The sequence below is a fragment of the Lolium perenne genome, chromosome 2, assembly GCF_019359855.2.
Source record: "Lolium perenne isolate Kyuss_39 chromosome 2, Kyuss_2.0, whole genome shotgun sequence".
In the NCBI taxonomy this organism is placed as follows: domain Eukaryota; kingdom Viridiplantae; phylum Streptophyta; class Magnoliopsida; order Poales; family Poaceae; genus Lolium; species Lolium perenne.
In genome coordinates, this window is record NC_067245.2 from 62,795,917 (window position 1) to 62,814,045 (window position 18,129).

The 18,129-nt window shown below is 47.2% G+C and overlaps 2 protein-coding genes across 2 annotated transcripts; both read right to left on the reverse strand.

Moving 5' to 3' along the window:
• Positions 1-1,800: 1,800 nt before the first annotated feature.
• Positions 1,801-4,249, reverse strand: LOC127332782 (EID1-like F-box protein 2). Its single transcript, XM_051359124.2, has 3 exons — positions 3,938-4,249; positions 2,881-3,728; positions 1,801-2,150 (listed from the first exon to the last, which is right to left on the reverse strand). The coding sequence occupies exon 2, from the start codon at positions 3,645-3,647 to the stop codon at positions 2,901-2,903; it is 747 nt and encodes a 248-aa protein (XP_051215084.1). The 5' UTR covers positions 3,648-3,728; positions 3,938-4,249; the 3' UTR covers positions 1,801-2,150; positions 2,881-2,900.
• Positions 4,250-6,277: 2,028 nt separating this feature from the next.
• Positions 6,278-6,966, reverse strand: LOC127328609 (uncharacterized). Its single transcript, XM_051355198.2, has one exon. It carries the CDS (start codon positions 6,938-6,940, stop codon positions 6,278-6,280), a length of 663 nt encoding a protein of 220 aa, XP_051211158.2. The 5' UTR covers positions 6,941-6,966.
• Between the last annotated feature and the right edge of the window lie 11,163 nt (positions 6,967-18,129).

Sequence of the window (18,129 nt, forward strand, 5' to 3'; positions counted from 1 at the left end):
CAATGCAAGAAACCCTAATGGTATCTTTGACTGGACAAACTACTTTACAAAGCTACTTTAATCATAGATGACACCGGGGTCTTCTTTAGTCAGGGAGGCTGACGTCCTCCGGCTTCTTTCTCCGTCATCCTCTTCTTTATCGTCAGCCCTTCGTTTAAAGCTACTCCGCTTAGCTCATCTTTGTCTTCTAGCTCCGGAGAGGATCTTTGACCAGTCTTGCCGACATGCTCTTCCTTCCGGTGGCCCGGTACCTTTTCTATCCGGTTCCGGTATTCCTCTCCTGAGGATACCGGCTTAGCCCTGCTCAGCCAAACGCCTATCTTATGCTCCGGTATGAACATTTAACCGGTATCCTGATGGCTCAAACCATCCGGTTTGGCATGCCTTTGGCATACCGGGGGTCATCCCCCCAACACTATGCAAGCTTTGCCCATGTCAACTTCTATGCCTTAAAAGGTGTCCTTGAAACTTTTGCTCAATGCAGTGGTATGAGAGTAAATTTCACCAAGTCATGCCTCCTCCCGATTGATCTCGCCAACGAGAAAGCGATCCTACTGGCTGGTCTTTCTGGATGCAAGATCGAGACTTTCCCCTTTACTTAACTTGGACTCTCGCTAGGTCATAGTAGACCTCGCATTCGGGACCTCGGTCCTCTTTATTCTAGGATCAACCACTGCATTCTTCCTCTTTCTTGATGGAACAATCATGGTGAGAGGTGACTAAGGCCATCGATAGCTCTCTACCCACCTTTTATCTATGCGCTCTCAAACAGGCGGACGGAGCCATTGAAATTGTGGACAAAGCTAGGAGAATTAGTGTGTGGGGAAAATTGGATAATTCTGGCAAACCTAACTTTGTGGCTTCTTGGGACCTAGTATGCAGGCCAAAATCCAAAGGCGGACAGTGTATCACCAACCTCGTAGCTCACAATGAGGTCCTCCTTATAAAAACTTGCACAAATTTTTCAACAAGGACAGCAACCGTTTCTCTGCTAGTAAAATTTACAAGTTGAACTTCGAGCACATTCAGGTTCCGATTTTCTCGCCATGCTAGAAATCAAGATGCATGCCCAAGATAAAATTTTTTTGGCTTCTAGCTGATGACCGATTAAACACAAGGGATATCCGAATAAGGAAAAGCTTCACAAGTAATGACAATGGTCTTTGCGGAATATCAAAACGATAATGGGTCATCGGAAACAAGGGGCCATATCTTTTGGAGTTGTAGTTTCAGGAAACAATGCTGGCAATCTCAAACAATGTCATGCTTAATGGCAGTCTTGAACTTCCTCATATGATTGCGCTGCAAGTTGTAATTTTGAAAGACCATTTTTCTTCGAAGCATTTGCCACAGCATGCTGGAATATCGGGAAACATATGAGCACTCTCGTTTCCGACAATATTGTACCTTCCACTAGAAATTGGAACATTCCTTCTTTTTTACGGCATGAACAATGATCTGAAATCTCTGTAGTGTCTTTGGGCTACGCCCTGGGCTCCTTTTGTTCATTCCACTCTCCAGTCTTGTAAATATTGTTCTCTTTTCAGTTTTCAGCTCAAAAAAGAATTGCCTCTAGCATATGGCATCAGAAAGTATAGATCCATGTAAGTTGGGATGTTCAATAAATTGCAATAAAATCACTCCAACTATGCAACTTGGAAATAATAACGATGTTCAAAAAATTATTTCACATACTGATTTTATTCAAACCAAAGTCTCTTAAGAAAACATGGATTATACGACGATTCCTTTAGTTCCCAAATTTCTATTGCAGCAAAACATTGATCAAGCCAGTAGAAAAAAATAAAAAACAGTCAGGAACATCACATGAATATATGCGGTCCAATATGGGCACCAATTTTACAACGCGGTCTCATCATGCTGTGATACATATGCTCTGCACATGTAGGACAAAGCGACAGGTCGGCGTGTACATTACAATGACGAGAACAAGAAATAGGGAATCAGAAATAAACAGACCATGAAGAAACATCAGTTTTAACCTGATGCAACACCATTGCAGTTAGATGCAAAGCTAGCTGCACATTCTTGTCGCCCTGCAGTTTTGCCACGTCATGCCTTCGCGCTGTTAGACACAACCAAGATCAAGCAACAAAAGGGCACAGGCCCCATGATTCCTTCTTGCAAACCTGTAACAAATAATGGCTATATTCAGACCATATATCTTCGTTTTTGAAAAACAGATTGTCACTCAAAGATGGGAGCCATTTATGGTCCCCGTGGAACTGCCTGCTCTGGTTGAGCTGCCTCTTGCAATTCTGTTCATCGTCAAACAATAGATGTCCTGGCTATTGATAAGTTGATTTATCGCACATCAGTTATTTTTCCAAGGTTTTTTTATTAGCTACAATATACTACTAATAGGTACACTTACAAAGAGCTACGAGGTTGGTGCATCACACCTTTAAAGATAAATAAGCAGTGCAGTTTTCCCCCCAAAGAAATTACAGAGAAACAAGAGGGAAAACAGAACAAACAGTTATTATGCTTGATGCGGATTGAACAAAAACACGGGCATAGGAAATATTTGATTTTCAAAATTAGGTACAGCCATGATTCCAACTTCATTTAAGAAAGTAACATGCACTAAGATTACGAGGTTGAGTCAGCCTAATTAGCTTTCCTGCCGATATAAACATAGCCACTGATTGTTTTAATAGCAATCAAGAAAATATGTAGAATCTAAAACAAATAGAAGCATATTTTGCAAAATGTTCCAACAAGTGTTGGCTGATCCTTTTGGTGTTTCAGGAGGTAAATATCATGTGCAGGGTAAATCACATGTATGTCTGATTCAATTTTCTTGATTGAAATAAAACTAATGACAGCAATCAAGAAAACGTACTAGCGAATCATCACCTGATTCATGTTGCTGATGTTTACTCCTCGGGTGCCTCCTCAGAATCCGAGAGCGGTAGCAGGGTACCCAGTCCAATAACATGTCCATTGAGGCACACAAAGTACTCCACGGAATCGTCGTAAGCACCCAGCCTGGCAGAAGCACTCGCCGGCATCATATCGGCGTGCAGCATGTTCCACAGCTTAGCCTTACAATAGGGGCAGACCTCCTTGGGGTGGAACCTAGCCCGCTTCTCAATCAAGATCTTCTTGACCCTCGAAGTGGCAAACGACTTGAAGATGCCACGGAAGAAGCCCAAGTCGCCCTCTTCCCCCTGATCGAGATGCTCGCACGGATCGGACACGTACAGGACGTCCATCCTACACTGCATGGGCAGGAAGCTCTTGCCGGCGGTCCTGGAGAAGCGCGTCCTGAACACGAAGTGGCCCGGGACGTGGACGTTGCCGAAGAGGCCCCCCTTGGTGCACCCGTTGCAGTAGATGAGCAGCTTCCCGAGCGCCTTCCAGTTGCCGTCCACAATGTGGCTGCCGTCGGAGTGCAGGTCGAGCATCATCTTGGGCGCCCTGGCGTGGCAGAACTCCTTCCAGAGCACCTGCTTGGCCACCTCGTCGAACCACTTGCAGACGCAGGAGAGGGTGGCGATCAGCCGCGGGTTCCAGTTCATGTGGCGGAAGACGAGGAAGAGCGCGTCCTCGCTCAGGTGGCCCTTGGTGCAGGAGCAGGTCGCCGAGTGCGTGCAGCGGTGCTGCTTCACCACCAGCACCATTTTCCGGCGGCCGAATCGGCTCCCGGCAGGCACGCCACGCCACGCCGCGACGCCTACCTCCCCATCACGCGCCCCCTGGTCCTGCTCGGATTTAGGCAAGTCAGTTCCACGAAGAGCATTCAATCGCTGCTTGCTAGTGCTGTAACAGATCAGATAAAGGTTAAAGCCGCCTCCGGCTAATCGGTCCGATGTAGCGGGGGCGGATCTAGATGCTGCGCCGGGCGCGCGCCCAAAATTTGTGGGGGTTGGTCCGGGATCAAGTAATCAACGGGGTGACGAAAAGCTCGTACCTTGAAATCCACCTGCCAAGGCTGCTGGCGGGGCGGAGACAGCAGGGAGGCGACGAGGCTGAACCGGGACGGCGACGGCGGGCGGCGGCGCGCGATAGAAGAGGTGGGTTTGACGGTGTGAGGCGTCAGCGGAGACGCTGAGCTACGGCAGGGCGGCGGCTCTAGAGCGCGGCGGCGGCGGCGGAGTCAGTGTGAGAGATATTTTAGTGGCCGCATTTGGTGGGATTGGAGCTTTGGGGTAGGGCAGGACAGGAGCATGAGAGCGGCTTGCGGGAGGAAGGGATCGGGGATGAAGAGGAAAGGGACGGCGAGGGTGGAGGAGAAAAAGTCTGGCTGCTGCAGGGAAGACTCATTTTGATGGCTCAGATCCTTTTGGCTGGTAATAGATGGAGGGTGGATATTTTACCGTATCGATGAGGGTATTATACTAGGCCAGTCCAGATTATTTATAAGGACCTAAATTTAATATTCACCCGATCGTTCTAGATACATTCATATTAGTGAAAATTAATATGGATCGGAAATTTAATATTCTTTCGATCATTTTAGATATATCTATATTAGTGACAATGAAGGTATTATACTAGGCCAGTCTAGAATATTTATATGGACCAGAATTTAATATTCATCAGATCCATATTAATCATCATTTATATGTTATTAGTATGGATTTATCTAGATAATATGAATGTATCTACACATATTTTTAGTTCTATATACATCTATATTACTGACAGTTAATATGAATCGGAGGGAGAACTACAATAGTCACCATTTTTTACTAATTATATGAAGAGAAAGACATTAATGGTCCTGTGCTTTTACGAAACATCTCTTTAAATTCTTCATATTTTTACCACCAAAAATACTACTCCGAAATCGACTTCTTTTAAATAAGAGAATTGACACACTAAAACCCATCTAGATGCATACATATCTAAACCAAATCTACTCAATACTATGTCCGTTAATTTAAAATTGGAAGCAATAGTATGATTTGAAAATTATCTTTTTTTTTGGATTTTACCCGCTATATTAGGCAGACAAACAAAATCAGGTATATGCACGAAAGTCAAATCAGGTATGTGTGTGCTTTTATGAAGCTTCACCTTAAATTCTTTATATATGTTTTTAAAAATATTTCTTCCTTTTTAATTAAGTGAAATATATATTTTCAAAATAAAGGAACTAACACGCTAAAACGCGTATAAATTCTTTATATATTTTTTAAAAGTATTTCTTCCGTTCTAAACTATATTTGACCAAAACTGTGTAAAAAACAAAATCAGTTGCTTGCACCAGCAGATGACAAACAAAGCAGGTATGTTTATACCAACTAAACAAATCAGTTATATGCATCAGCTAGACAAAAAACAAATCAGGTATATTTTTCTCCTGTCGACGGCATAGGCCGTAGATACTTTGAGGACATTCCGACGCCACGGCTGCAGGTGGCTCCCAGATCTGTGAGACAAGTGAAGGAAGCGGAAGGTACCCACTTGGGCTGTCCAAGTGGCCAACTTGCGCCTGTACCGCGTCGGTCAATCGCTTTCGCGCACAGCGTTGCTCTGCACGCTGCCGCATCAACTTGCACTTCTCCTAGTGGACGCTGCTGGTGGGCAGGACCAGAGAGAAAAGAAAGACTAAATTCGACGCAACGCCCAAGGCTACGGCCCGCGTTATTTGGGCCTCATCGTGGCGCACAACCCACTGCGCGTGGGCTCTCCCCTTGAGTACAGCATGAAATAAATGGTTTTTGTATTTTTTTCTCTGCAAAAGAGATTCTGCATGACGAGCTGATTCAGGTTGTTCCACTAGCCACAGCAGAAATACATATTGATGACGGTATGCAGTGCTAAATCTTATGCAACTTTTAGGTACTCAATTATAGAGATATAGTCCTATTACAACTTTATAAGACACTGAACTAATTAAGATGTAAACAGTATATATATCCCTGACTATAAACTGAAACTATTCAAGGGTTCCTAACTATACTCAAACTATACTATATATTGGAGCGTGTTGATAAATCATCTGCAGGACCGGAAACTATGTAACTTCAGTCCATCCTCTTGATTCTACTGCGACGGCTCTGCGAAGGACAATAAACGATGTTTTGTCAGAACGCAGCGCATGCAACAAGTTATCAAGAGCTAGCAATCAAGTTAGTCAAGGCAAAATTTCAGAAGGAAATACTTACTTGGAGACGGAGCTGCTGGAGGGTTCAGCGGTGGCACAGACGCCGCTGTCATAACATCAACATGATTTCAATCTCATGCACATAATTTTTGAAAAAAAATACCAACATGGAAACGTATATGTACACAAGTGAAGAAGCTATGACTTACAGGAGCACTGGGCAAGCGCCTGCATCGGCAGCGGCACGTTGCAGCTTCCCGGGAGCGACATCATGCGCATGAAATTCATGGGCGCGGGCATGATCTTGTTGATGTCGCCGTTGAGGCCGTGGCAGAGGCAGATGGGGGCGTTGTCCACGAGCGACTTGAAAGCGCCGCAGCACGTGGCCGGGGGCGTCGGCACGGTGGTATCGGTGAGGAAGCCCATGCATGGCATCAGCCCCATCAGCGGCGTCAGGCACTCCGTGGGCTGCGCAGGCGGAGGCGGCGGGGTAGCGGGCGTGACCGGGGTGGCGGGTGTCTGTGGCGGCGGCGGGGTAGCGGGCGCTACTGCTGGGGTGGTGGGTAGCTGTGGCGACGGCGGGGTAGCGGGTGCGACCGGCGTGGCGGGTTGCTGTGGCGGCGATGGTGTAGGCGCCGGCGAGCTCGGGGAAGCAGGGACAGATGGGGCTGGGAAGCTCGGCAGGGAAGCTGCAGGGGGAGGTGGCGACGGGGTAACAGATTGAGGTGGCTTAAATGGGACGCAGGCGGGCTTGACTTTGACTGGTTGGGCTCTGATAGCGGCCGACGGCTGCAGCAGCGCGGCCGCGAGCACCACGAGGAGGAAGGCGACGCTGGACTTGGACGGCGCCATCTCGTGCATGCGTGGAGGTTCTCGATCGGTTTTTGGGTTTGTGCTCTGTGGTACGACCAATACGGGGGTGGTCGGCAATTTATAGCTAGGATGGTGATGAGATAAGGAGTTTGAACATTTTTAGATATAAATGACGTCTGAACATTCTTCTTAGTTAAAAGAACGTGTTTGCAGATTTTTTAGATAGAATGCGTTTGAACATCATTTATGCTGTAATAATAACTTACTAACATGATTTTATCTATTCATGCTTTGTTCGTTTCATCTTATCTCGAATGCATCAGCTGTTAGGACTTGTGACACTGTAATTTTACGGGATGAGAATACATACGAACATGTTCGCGTTCCTTGTTGCAGATATATGTTGCTAAGAATCCATAACCATATATATATATATAAGCCATACTTGAACTCTTTGGTTTTGTTTGATAATGCGCATGGTTGTGTTTATCTCAAACCTAAAGTTAAGGTGTCCTTAGTCCTTACTACTAGTACTCAGTAGTGCTACTAAGATGCTTAGACACGGTTGGGAGCCTGGGCGCGTGTCCGAGCTTAGACACGGTTGGGTCAGCCTATGCCTGCATCGAATAGTCTTGTAAGTTGCAAGCACTTCGAATATCGTAGGGTGTTACTGACATTGATTCATTTTCTAATACTGTACTTTTGTTTGCCTGCGAAGGTAACCGCAGAATGAATTCTTGAACATGCATTTGCTCATGTTTCTATTTTTTTTTTGAGCCAAACTGCGTATATTCAACAGATACGGATTACAGGAACCCAGGTACACGCACAGGAACACACGCAGGCACCGCAGCCAGCGGCAGCACCGACATCACCGGAGAAGAGGAGGTCGAACCACCATCTTACCCAAAGCAGAGAGCACCTACTCGCATGAAGAAGGCCGCAGGATCCATCCGCCACGCAGTGACGGAATCTGAATCGATGAACAGGCACGGCCAGCGCCCCCACAAGCCTGCTCCTCCACCTCCCGACGACCACCAACGTCGACGACGCCGGCACAGACCACCGGCAGCAGAAGCTCATGTACAAGTGCGGCACGCCGCACCACCCCCAGACCCTCCGCCGCAAGAACGGAGCCCTCCTTGCCGCGACGAAGAGAGGGACAGGGGACAAAAGCTCCAGACGCAGGCCGCCGTCTTCGCAGCACCGACCATGCCCCGAGCACCAGAACACGCCGGATCGACAGATCCGCGCAAACACACCGGCTGCAGCTCGCCGACTTCGCCGAAGACGACGCCGGGAAGGGGATCGAGCTCCAGCACCAAAACTCCAGGAAGGCACCACCATCCCCCACTCGCCGGCGCCCTCGGAGAAGCTACTCCTACTATCTACACGCCGAGAACGCAGAACCAGGGTTCCCCCACTCTCCCGCCGCCGGAGCGGCAGGCGGAGAGGAGGGGAACCACCGGCCTGGCCGGCGGCGGAGCGAGGAACTTTGGGTCGCCTCCTTATCGCCTGGGAGAGGATAAGGACGAGATGTTTTTGTTTTCTTGCAATAATTTATCCTGATCACTGGTTGGAAAAAATAATACAGCCTACAAATTTTGCTTCCAGCCTGATACTTAATCGAAGAACCTTGATACCTAGGTTTCTGCTTTAATTCATTTCTTCATTGTTGTTTTTATTTAGCATATTATTGTTCCCCTTTTCATTGTATAGTATCAAAAGTAGAGCTCATCTTACTATTAAACATGTTCGTCACGAATAGAACAAATGTGACAGCCTTTCTTGACAATGGCAAATAGGAGAAATGTCATCACGGATGTTTCATTGGAGCGTTAAAGTTTTAGCTTCTCCCGATGCAACGCACGGGCACTTTTGCTAGTAAATTAAACAAAGAGTCCAAAGCCTATCTTTTTGCCTAGCTAAAGATACCACTCATGTTTTGAATTTGGGCGTAGGTATTGGCAAATGGGACCGACGCAGATTTCGTGGACATGGGTGTATGTGGGCCATTTATAAATAGTAAAACTGAAGAAAAAAACTATTCCCTTACCCAAAGTAAAAAAAAAATCTGACATAAATCATCTGTGTAGAGAGTGTACATATATGTATGTGCATGTAAAGATTTTGAAACTAAAATATAAAAGCATGTAACTCGTGTCATGTTACTACCAACATATCACAACACTCTCCCGCCATGCATCTTACTACCATCACTTCTCACTCTGGTCCCACCTCGAACTCCATGTCGAACCCTAGATCGCAATGCTCCCCCTCTTACTAGGGTTTCCCATGAGAAGGTGCACAATATGAGATGGCCTAGATCGATGCACATGGCTTCGCTACCTGCGTTGGTCAACCGTTCTGGCAAGGCTCTTGAAGTTGCTCTGGACTCCTCCATCGGTCTTCCCACGCCGCGTGTTTATGCCCCCATCTCTTTTTCATTTTCTTTTGTCTTGTTCTTCTTTGTTTTTTTATCCACACCTCCCTCTTTCAGATCCTACGAGGGGAGGGTATTAGGCAGATCCACCGAAGAGAAAAGGATGCCACATCAGCGGTGAGGTCATCAGCACCACGCAAATCCCCACCCCGTCACAATGCAGAAGGCACGCAACTTGGACAAATGCTCAAAGACGTTGGGAAGAGGCTAAGAGGGACCTGCTTCCTAAAGAGGGCTCGCTTACAGCCAAAAGTGAATTTCGTGTAGTTAATTAGGTAGATCTAGGGATGCTGGCCGAAAAGGGGGCTCAAACCCTTCTTTATTTTAGATGAAGAATGAAATAATTACCATGCAATGAAGGGATTTATCTCGTAATGAAATGGTTGCACAATAATTCATTGGATTTTTATATTTGAATAAAGTGGAAGCAAAACACTTATTGGAATGCAACAAATGATTTGTTAGATTTGATGGTGATTAAGTTATGTGTCTCTGAACTGGGTACCTAACATGACAAAGAATGTGTCGCGCCTGATTTTCCCATAACACCAAATTTGCGCCGGTTTTTAATTCTATCAATATGCAAGATCTAAAATGTTGTTGAACAATTCCCACAATGGTTACCTATCCGCCGAGCTGCAAAATCGTTGCGGGTACGCTTTCCGTGAGATGTTTATTGTTGATAGCTTTCAAGCGCCTCCTAAACACTACCACAACCTTTATCCATGTGGTTCTTGGTGTTCAAAAGCATCTTGTAACACTTACGATGTTTAAGCGATCATCGACTTGTAGGAACCTCATTCCTCCATGGTAGAGGTGTAAACGTACAGGATATTTTATGCACCAAATCTGCCTCCAAAACAGTTTTAAACAATCCTTATCTGGTTTTTAGGGCCTATCAGACGGCCGAGGGGGGGGGGGGGGGGGGGGAGATATCCCCCGGGTGGCGCAGCTAGGGCATCAAGCCGCGCCACGAGGCCTCATTTGCAGAATGTTGATCTCCTTATGGCCCACTTTAGCATGTTGGATGCTTCTTGAAGAATCTGAAGTGTGATCTTTGACCTTACCCTTTTTAGTCCTGAAGCTGCTGGAATGTCAAAAATACTACCAGAAAGTTTTTCTGCCAGACGGAGCTAGAACCAAAATAAAGGTTTTAAAAAACTCCGAAAAATGTAATTCAAAGTAGTAATTCATAATATGGTGGAAATATGATGGAATATAACACAATGAACTACAAACAACATAGATGCATTTTAGATGCATCAATCGACGACGAAGTAATCGAAGTATTTGGGGGTATGTGTTGCATTGTTGATGAAGTAATCGAAGTCAAGCAACATAGAACCCAGAATTCCATGCTGGCACTTGTTCTTCGACTTCCCAAACCTCGAACCACCACGCTGATGAAAGAACATCTCTCAGATTATGTTTTGGAATGTTTGATGTCAATATATGTGATACACTAATGTTTGATGAAGTGATGCAGATAATATATATACATGTATATGGGTGTCTTGTGTGGAAAAACGAGACAAAAAGAAGCAGGAAGTTTTTCTCCAAGACGGATAATCCGGACCGGATATTTGCAAAATATCCCCCCCCCCCCCAAAAAAAAAATTGGCTAAGGACTTTTGGAAAAGTGGCTCAGTACTACCCTGGACATGGGCCGGATTTTTGGCTGGACTTTTTCCCGGAATTTCCCAGGGCCGGATTTTTCAGGGGGGGGGGGGGGCGGATTATCTGGCCCCAACTTACACCGGATAATCCGGCCCTCGAAGAGCTCCAACGGTTGGATTTTGGGAGGGGTATTTATACCCCCTTCTTCCTCCTTCCCAAGCTGCTCAAGCATTCCCCAAGTTTTCACCATTAGAGCCACCTCAAGAAACACAAGAATCACAAGATCTCATCCTCCACCCAACCAAAGCTCTTGATCTTTGGAGATTCGAAGGAGAAGACCCCGATCTACATCTTCACCGAAGCAATTTGCATTTCCCCCTCATATGCTTGAGGGCTCATTTGCTAGTGTTTCTATTTTGAGAAACCCTAGTTGTTTGTAGTTGATATTGTTCTTGTTTTTATTGCTGTTACAGATTTGGGAGCCTCCAATTTGGTTGTGGATGTGTGCCCCAAGAACCTTGTAAAGACCCGATTTCCGCCTCGAGGAAATCCCTTAGTGGAAGTGGGCTAGACCTTCATGGCGTTGCTCACCGGAGACCTGAGTGAAGCCTTCGTGGCGTTGGTTTGGCTTTCATAGCAACCACACTCCTCCAAACGTAGACGTACCTTCTTGCAAAGCAAGGGAACTACGGGAATCAACTCCGTGTCTCCACGTGCTCCATTCTCGGTTACCTCTATCCTTTTATCTCCCCTATATATTGTGTAGCCATATCTTGCTTAGTCGTTGGCCTTGTCATATAGGTAAATTCACATAGTTGCATATCTAGAGAATTTACCTTTCTGTCAAGCCTAAATTGAAAAAGAACTAAAAGTTGGTTAGCACCACTGTCCACAAAAGATAGTATGAGAAATTCATAAACAATGTATAAAAAGGGAAAAGACGACAGAGTAACTTATGAGCTAATGAGGGCATCGTCGTAAGGGTTGAAGGCATCCTCTTCCTCGGGGGAAGCTTCTTCGGCTGGTGACTCACTGGGTTTGGAGGTGCCAGAGTCTTCAATTTCACCTCTCTTCCTTTTGTTCTTTGGAGAAGCAGCGGAAGGAGGTGAGTGTATAGATTCGGCAGCCTCTGAATCTGTATCTTTGTTGGAAGAAGCCGCATATTTGTGAGATCACGCGACTTCACTATCAGGGCGAGAAGCGCCCTGAGTATCGTTGGCAACAACGGCTCGTTCATCGACTTCCCCACCTTCAGGTAAGGGAGGAAGAGAAGAGATAACTTGGCGGTTCTGCGGAAGAGAAATCAATTGCAAAAGATAGCTAAGGACAAGTTGGTGGCAATACAGTAAAGCAGTGAGATAGAAGTCGAGAAATTTCGATAATCAATATAGAAATTAAAAAACTCGAGAGATAAGAAATTTACCTCGGGAGGAGCATTGGTGCCACTGTATGGCTCCACGCGGCAGGAGGTTGGAACTGAATCTTTCTTGCTTAGCGATGAAAAACGTCGGACAAGCTTCTCCAAGTCCTTCACAGCAAGATTTTTGGATACGTGGTCGACATATTTCTCGCCAGCATACAGCCATAGAGGGTTTTTGCGAGCCTGTAGAGGCTGCACCCTGATCCTAAGGAAGTGCGCAGTAATTTGAACACCCGACAGTTCCTTACCGCGGGTGTTCTGGAGTTCATGGATGCGCTTCATAAGCGCATCTGTCGCTATTTTCTCTTCCTCGGTAGCTTCTGCATCCCAGGAGCGGCGGCGAAGTATTTTTGCGCTACCATCAAAGGGCGCGATGTTGTATTCCTGCGAGTTAAGATACTCCTCGCGGACATATAGCCATCTCCTGCGCCACCCTTGGACGGAGTCGGGGAATTTAACATCGAAGTAATCAATGCCGGGGCGAACACAGATAACAACACCACCTATATTATAGGAGATATTGTGGGAGCTGTTGCGGCGGATGAAGAAAATACGTTTCCACAGGGCCCAATTCGGAGGGGTCCCGAGGAAGCATTCGCAGAGGGTGATGAAGATGGAGATGTGGAGGATAGAATTGGGAGTCAGCTGGTGGAGCTGCAGCCCGTAACAAAAGAGCAGTCCACGGAGGAACTCGTGGATGGGGGGAGAAAGACCGCAGATGAGATGGTCAATGAAGGTTACCCGATATTTGATTGGAGGTGTCAGGAAGCTTTCTTTGCTGGGGAAGATCAGCGCTTCCTCCTTCTTCATTAACCCGAGCTTCTTCAGCAAGTTCAGGTCTTGGTTTGAGATCTTAGATCTCTCCTAGTCGAAGATCTCCATATTCTCCGCCGCCATTGGAGAGGTATGCTTTGAGAGCCTTGCCCGCGGTGGCATCAACGTCAGTGAGTGGAAAAGTTGGGGAAGAGCAAGGGCGCATGAGCGTGGTAGGAGTAATGGAGGTTTTTGGAGAGAGAGAGAACAAGAGTGCGGCGCGGCGAAGGGGATGATAGGAGGAAGAAGAAGGTAATTTATCATGATCTAGCGAATCGCCGCGCCGTTGGATGGTGGAAGAATATATTTGATGCCCTACACGTGTCTAGGGGTAAAAAAGTCTTTTTACTGTGAGGGAACTGGACGGGCGCTACAGTGCGTGTGCCAGGAAAAGTGGAGAAGGTGTGTCCCCCACTTGCGTAACATGTCCAAAACTGCAGAGATATGGGCCTACAGGTCAGCGACACGACATTTTTTGCGTTTTCCCAACACAGCGATCGTGGCTATCGTCAGTGTGTTGCCTGCCAAAACCCACCGGCGAGCAGCGACGAGCAACACGAAGAGCCGGGAGGCTCCCAGAACTGCTGGTGGGCCCTGGTCCCTCGGGCAACGGCCCGCAAAACTCCGGCACACGTCCCGGTTGGTGCGAGGGCGTGCCACCTGACCTATACCTGGTCAAGAAGGTGATGGATTGCTTCGATTAATTTCCTGCATGGCAGACACGTAAACATTAAATCCGAGCCTCGATCGGCTCTCTGGTTATCCTGTGAATCGGCTCAAGGAGCCGATCCACCCATGGTTCGTATTGGATCTACGATAACATGGTGGTCCTACTTGATCAATATTAAGTTAAAACGATCTACGATGATCTAGGGTTTTCACCGCATAACTGGAACATCTTACACGTAGTTGAGCCTGACAGATACGAAAGATAATAGAAAACTAGTCCTAGAAGAGGCCTAAAAACCAACACAAAGTCGATTCCCGGAACAACTCATCTTGGATCGGCAAACCATACCTTACATACTACTGGATCATTCAACCCATTTGCAAGGCCTAACCATGCGGATATCAAACTAATCCTTGGAGAACAAGGAGCGACCTTAACAGATCAAATCTACCAAATAAAGATTTAAGAAAGATGCTGCCCTTACACCTAAGATAGGTGCAAAGGCAGCTAGACGTGTAAGGGTAGCGTAACTAAGCAAACATACCGGAAAAGTATCGATGTTAGCCCTAACACATCTATGATAAAGGTGTTACTCGCCATCAAAAAAGCTTCAATACGAGCAACACAAACAACGAATAATCTTGATACTGCTCAGATCGCAGGATGCGATCTGGGCAGCATGGCGCTTACCCGGAAGAAACCCTCGAAACAAGGGTGGCGATGCGCCTAGATTGGTTTGTTGTGAACGTGATCGTCCTCCTTTCTCAATAACCCTAGGTACATATTTATAGTCTGTGGACTTTCTATCTTTGGAATAAACCTAACTGTGTACGAACTAAACTCTATCTCTTAATTCTAAACTTAAACGTAACCTACCATAATATACAGATACACGGGCAATCTAGCCCAGATTCTCGTACAGGGCCGATTCAGAAATATTTTACGTGCATATCCTCTAAGCCCATCTCAATTACGGCCCATCTCCTGATTTGGTTAAAATCCGGTGATAACACATGCCCCTGGTTTTGGCAATAATAATTCCAAAACCACTATGTTTTTTCTTCGTAGGGTCACGCGTGGCAGAGTAGAACCATCACAGTATCCTTTCATCATGATGCCTTGTCTTCTCAACTTCTCTGTACTGCACGATTTGACAGTTTTGGCACCACATCCTCGGAAACTGCCGCAGCATTGAATCATCTCCACTATATCCCCTTTATTTAACCGCATCGAGCAGTTCGCTTCCTCATCCTCTCGCTCCACACTAGCAATCGAAACCCCTTCCTCTGCAACCATGGCCTCCTCCTCCTCTGCCTCTTCGGGTCTTTCCTTCCAATCCTCCTCCTCCCGTGAGCCGACGCTGGAGTACGACCCGATAGCGGCGTACGAGGCCCTTGCTCCTGAGCATTGGGATGAGAGGGATTGGGACTTCACCGTCGGGTCAGATGGCGAACCCTTGACCGTCGTTGGGTCAGAGGATGACGAGCCCCTGACCGACGGGGAGGACGACCTCCAGTTCCTCGTCGACGGGGAGTTGGAGGAAGAGAGCGAGGACGACGCCTTCTCCTGGGGTGACTACACCTCCTCCGACGAGGAGGAGGAAGTGGAGGATGATACCTCCTCCGACGAGTACCCGCCGGCGAAGCGCTTCCGCGCCGGGTCGGAGGACGAGGACGACGACGACGAGGAGGAAGAAGAAGCCCCTGCCGACGGCTTCGGCAGCAGCGACGAGGACTTCGCCGGCAGCAGCGCCGATGGCAGCTATGACGGCGATGACGAGGGCAGCGACGGCCCTTAGATTAGCGTGTACTAGAATAGGGCTAGTAGTAGTAGATTACGTAGCAGATCTTCCTTTTGTGAGCAATCGGCTCTTCTTTGTAAAAAACCCTCTCCATCAATGAAGAATGCTTTCATGTCGATTTTGCCGATTGTCAAAATAAGTCAACGCGCAAAGAGCCGATGGCAGCGCATCGGCCTTTTACCATAAAACGCTAGCAAGGCCAAACTCAGTTGCCTATTCAAACGGTAACATGCGACCCTTGTCCGAAGGAGCAAACTCAGATCCCCAAATCGCCCATCGAATAGATTCAACTCCCAGCCACGCGAATCCCAGATCCCAATCGTGCAGATTCAACTCCGCAGCGAATCAGATGGCGGAATCGTCCAACGCCAACGCAACGGTCTCTGGCCTGAAGGTAATCCTTAACTGCTCCTCGCCATCGGAGCATAATGTTAGAATTAACAGCAAAACATCTGAATTAATGCCTTATCTCACCATTAATTTTAGGTATCGGATATTCTGTTGCCGCATCCTTCTCTTCCAAGTTCTCTTTGTCTTGGTCCTCGTTCCGTCGAGAGTCCTGCCCATTTGATTTCTTGCGAGGCCAATAGGATTCCCTTCGTGAACCAGAACTTAGATCTAACTTCTTGGGCCGACTGCTTACGAGCCTGGCCTAACCCTCCTGAAGATTGGGTTTCCTGGTACAGTAGAGTATCCAAAACTCACCAAGCCAAATGGGAAACCACAGGAATAGCCGATGCTTTGTCTTTATCATTGTCTCCCCTTGAGAAGCATGAAAACCTTCTGAAAACCATCGGCTACTTTTGGTCTGATGCTCTGAACTGCTTCATGTTTGGCCACGGCCCCATGACACCAACTCTGCTAGATGTGGCCATGATCACCGGCCTAGACGTCACATCCCCCAGCCCCTCTGCTTTTATGCTGCCAAAGGTCCCCTTCAAACTCTCCTCCAAAACAGAGTGCACAAACTGGGGTGCCTACCTTAGACGCCACATGAAAAACAAAGGCCCTGTAACAGAGAAAGAACACACGGCCTTCCTGAATTTCTGGTTGGAACACTTCATATTTTGTGGCCCTTCACTTGCTCCGACCAAGAATTATCTTTCTTTGGCCTATGAACTCGCCAGAGGCACCCAGCTTGGCATCGGCAAACTGTTCCTTGGAGAGGTCTATCGATATCTCCAACTAATGTCTGTCAATTTGTTCTCCCAAAAGACAGTCAAAACAGGAGGTCCCTGGTGGTTTATTCAGCTATGGGCTCAGCTGTATTTCCAGAACCAGATCCCAAACTTTCCACCTTTGGCCGCTTGCACCTTCCCAGATGCCAATGGGAAGCAGATCCGATGCACTAGCTACGGCCAAGCCTTATATAGCCTTCCAGGTAGTAAACTGATCCCCAAGGAAGCATCAGAGTGGTTCAGAATTTTCTTCCAAGGCCTGACGATCCTCTCTTCTTTCCTTACATGGAGTCTGAAAATTTTGAAAATCTAGTCTCCTTCAGGCTAGACAACTTTGCCGATGACGCCAGCACCCGGCAGTTGTATTCCACCATGATCCGTCCCTGCTTCCTTCCAGTTGGCATGAGCACCTCAAACAGGATCATCAAACCTGGTTATGAGTCTTATCAGCCGGTCGTAGCAGCCCGGCAGTTTGGTCTTGGGCACGTGTCTCCCCATTTCTTCCTCCACCACTTAACAGAGAGCAGAGCTGAGTTGCCCGATGTCCTCACCGGTCAGAGGTGTTACTCTTTCTTTGATGCTCTAGCCATCCCAGTCCCTCACAACCTCTCTTTCACATCATCAACTGATGGTTTTGAGAGCTGGTGGTCAATGTGGAAGACCCATGCCTTCAGGAGAGCTCTGGGACCGTTGCTGAAACAACTTGATGCTGAATATGATATCCCTGCAGAACAGGTACCACCACTCACAAATTCTCTTGCAGTGGCTTACAATGATTTTTGTAACCTTGCTCTGTCTCCTTGCAGCAACAAGATGGTCCAGAACCTGTACATGATGACGGCTCCCCCTTCAAATTCCTCCAACCAGCTCCGGTGGTCCTCTTCTGCAAAAACTCAACACCCTTGAAAAAGGTTGTGATGTAGAGCCAGCCGATTTCACCAAAATCGGCTTCCAAGAGCAAAGTATCTTCCGGGCCAGCTGCCCCCCGAGCCTCAATCAAGGCGAGAACGGCAGTGAGGAAAGTAGCTGCCAGGAAGACCTTGAAGCACCAAAACCCTACTTCAGCTCAAGAAAGTTTGCACGTAAGCTTATCCATGCCTTGACTGATTTTATCTACCCTTATGGGCTTCTGTAAATATGCTGGGGCTTACTAACTCTTCTTTTATAGGCCTCCACCGAAGACAACTCCAGCGAGGAGACGCAATCCAGTCGAAGGGACTCGAGCTCAGGCAACTCTGAGAAAATCACCACGCAGAGCCAGCAAGACTTACCACCATCGGCTTCCAGGAAAAGGT

Coding starts and splice junctions, on each gene's coding strand:
- LOC127332782 (XM_051359124.2), bottom strand. CDS start 3,647: ATGGTGCTGGTGGTGAAGCAGCACCGCTGCACGCACTCGGCGACCTGC.
- LOC127328609 (XM_051355198.2), bottom strand. CDS start 6,940: ATGCACGAGATGGCGCCGTCCAAGTCCAGCGTCGCCTTCCTCCTCGTG.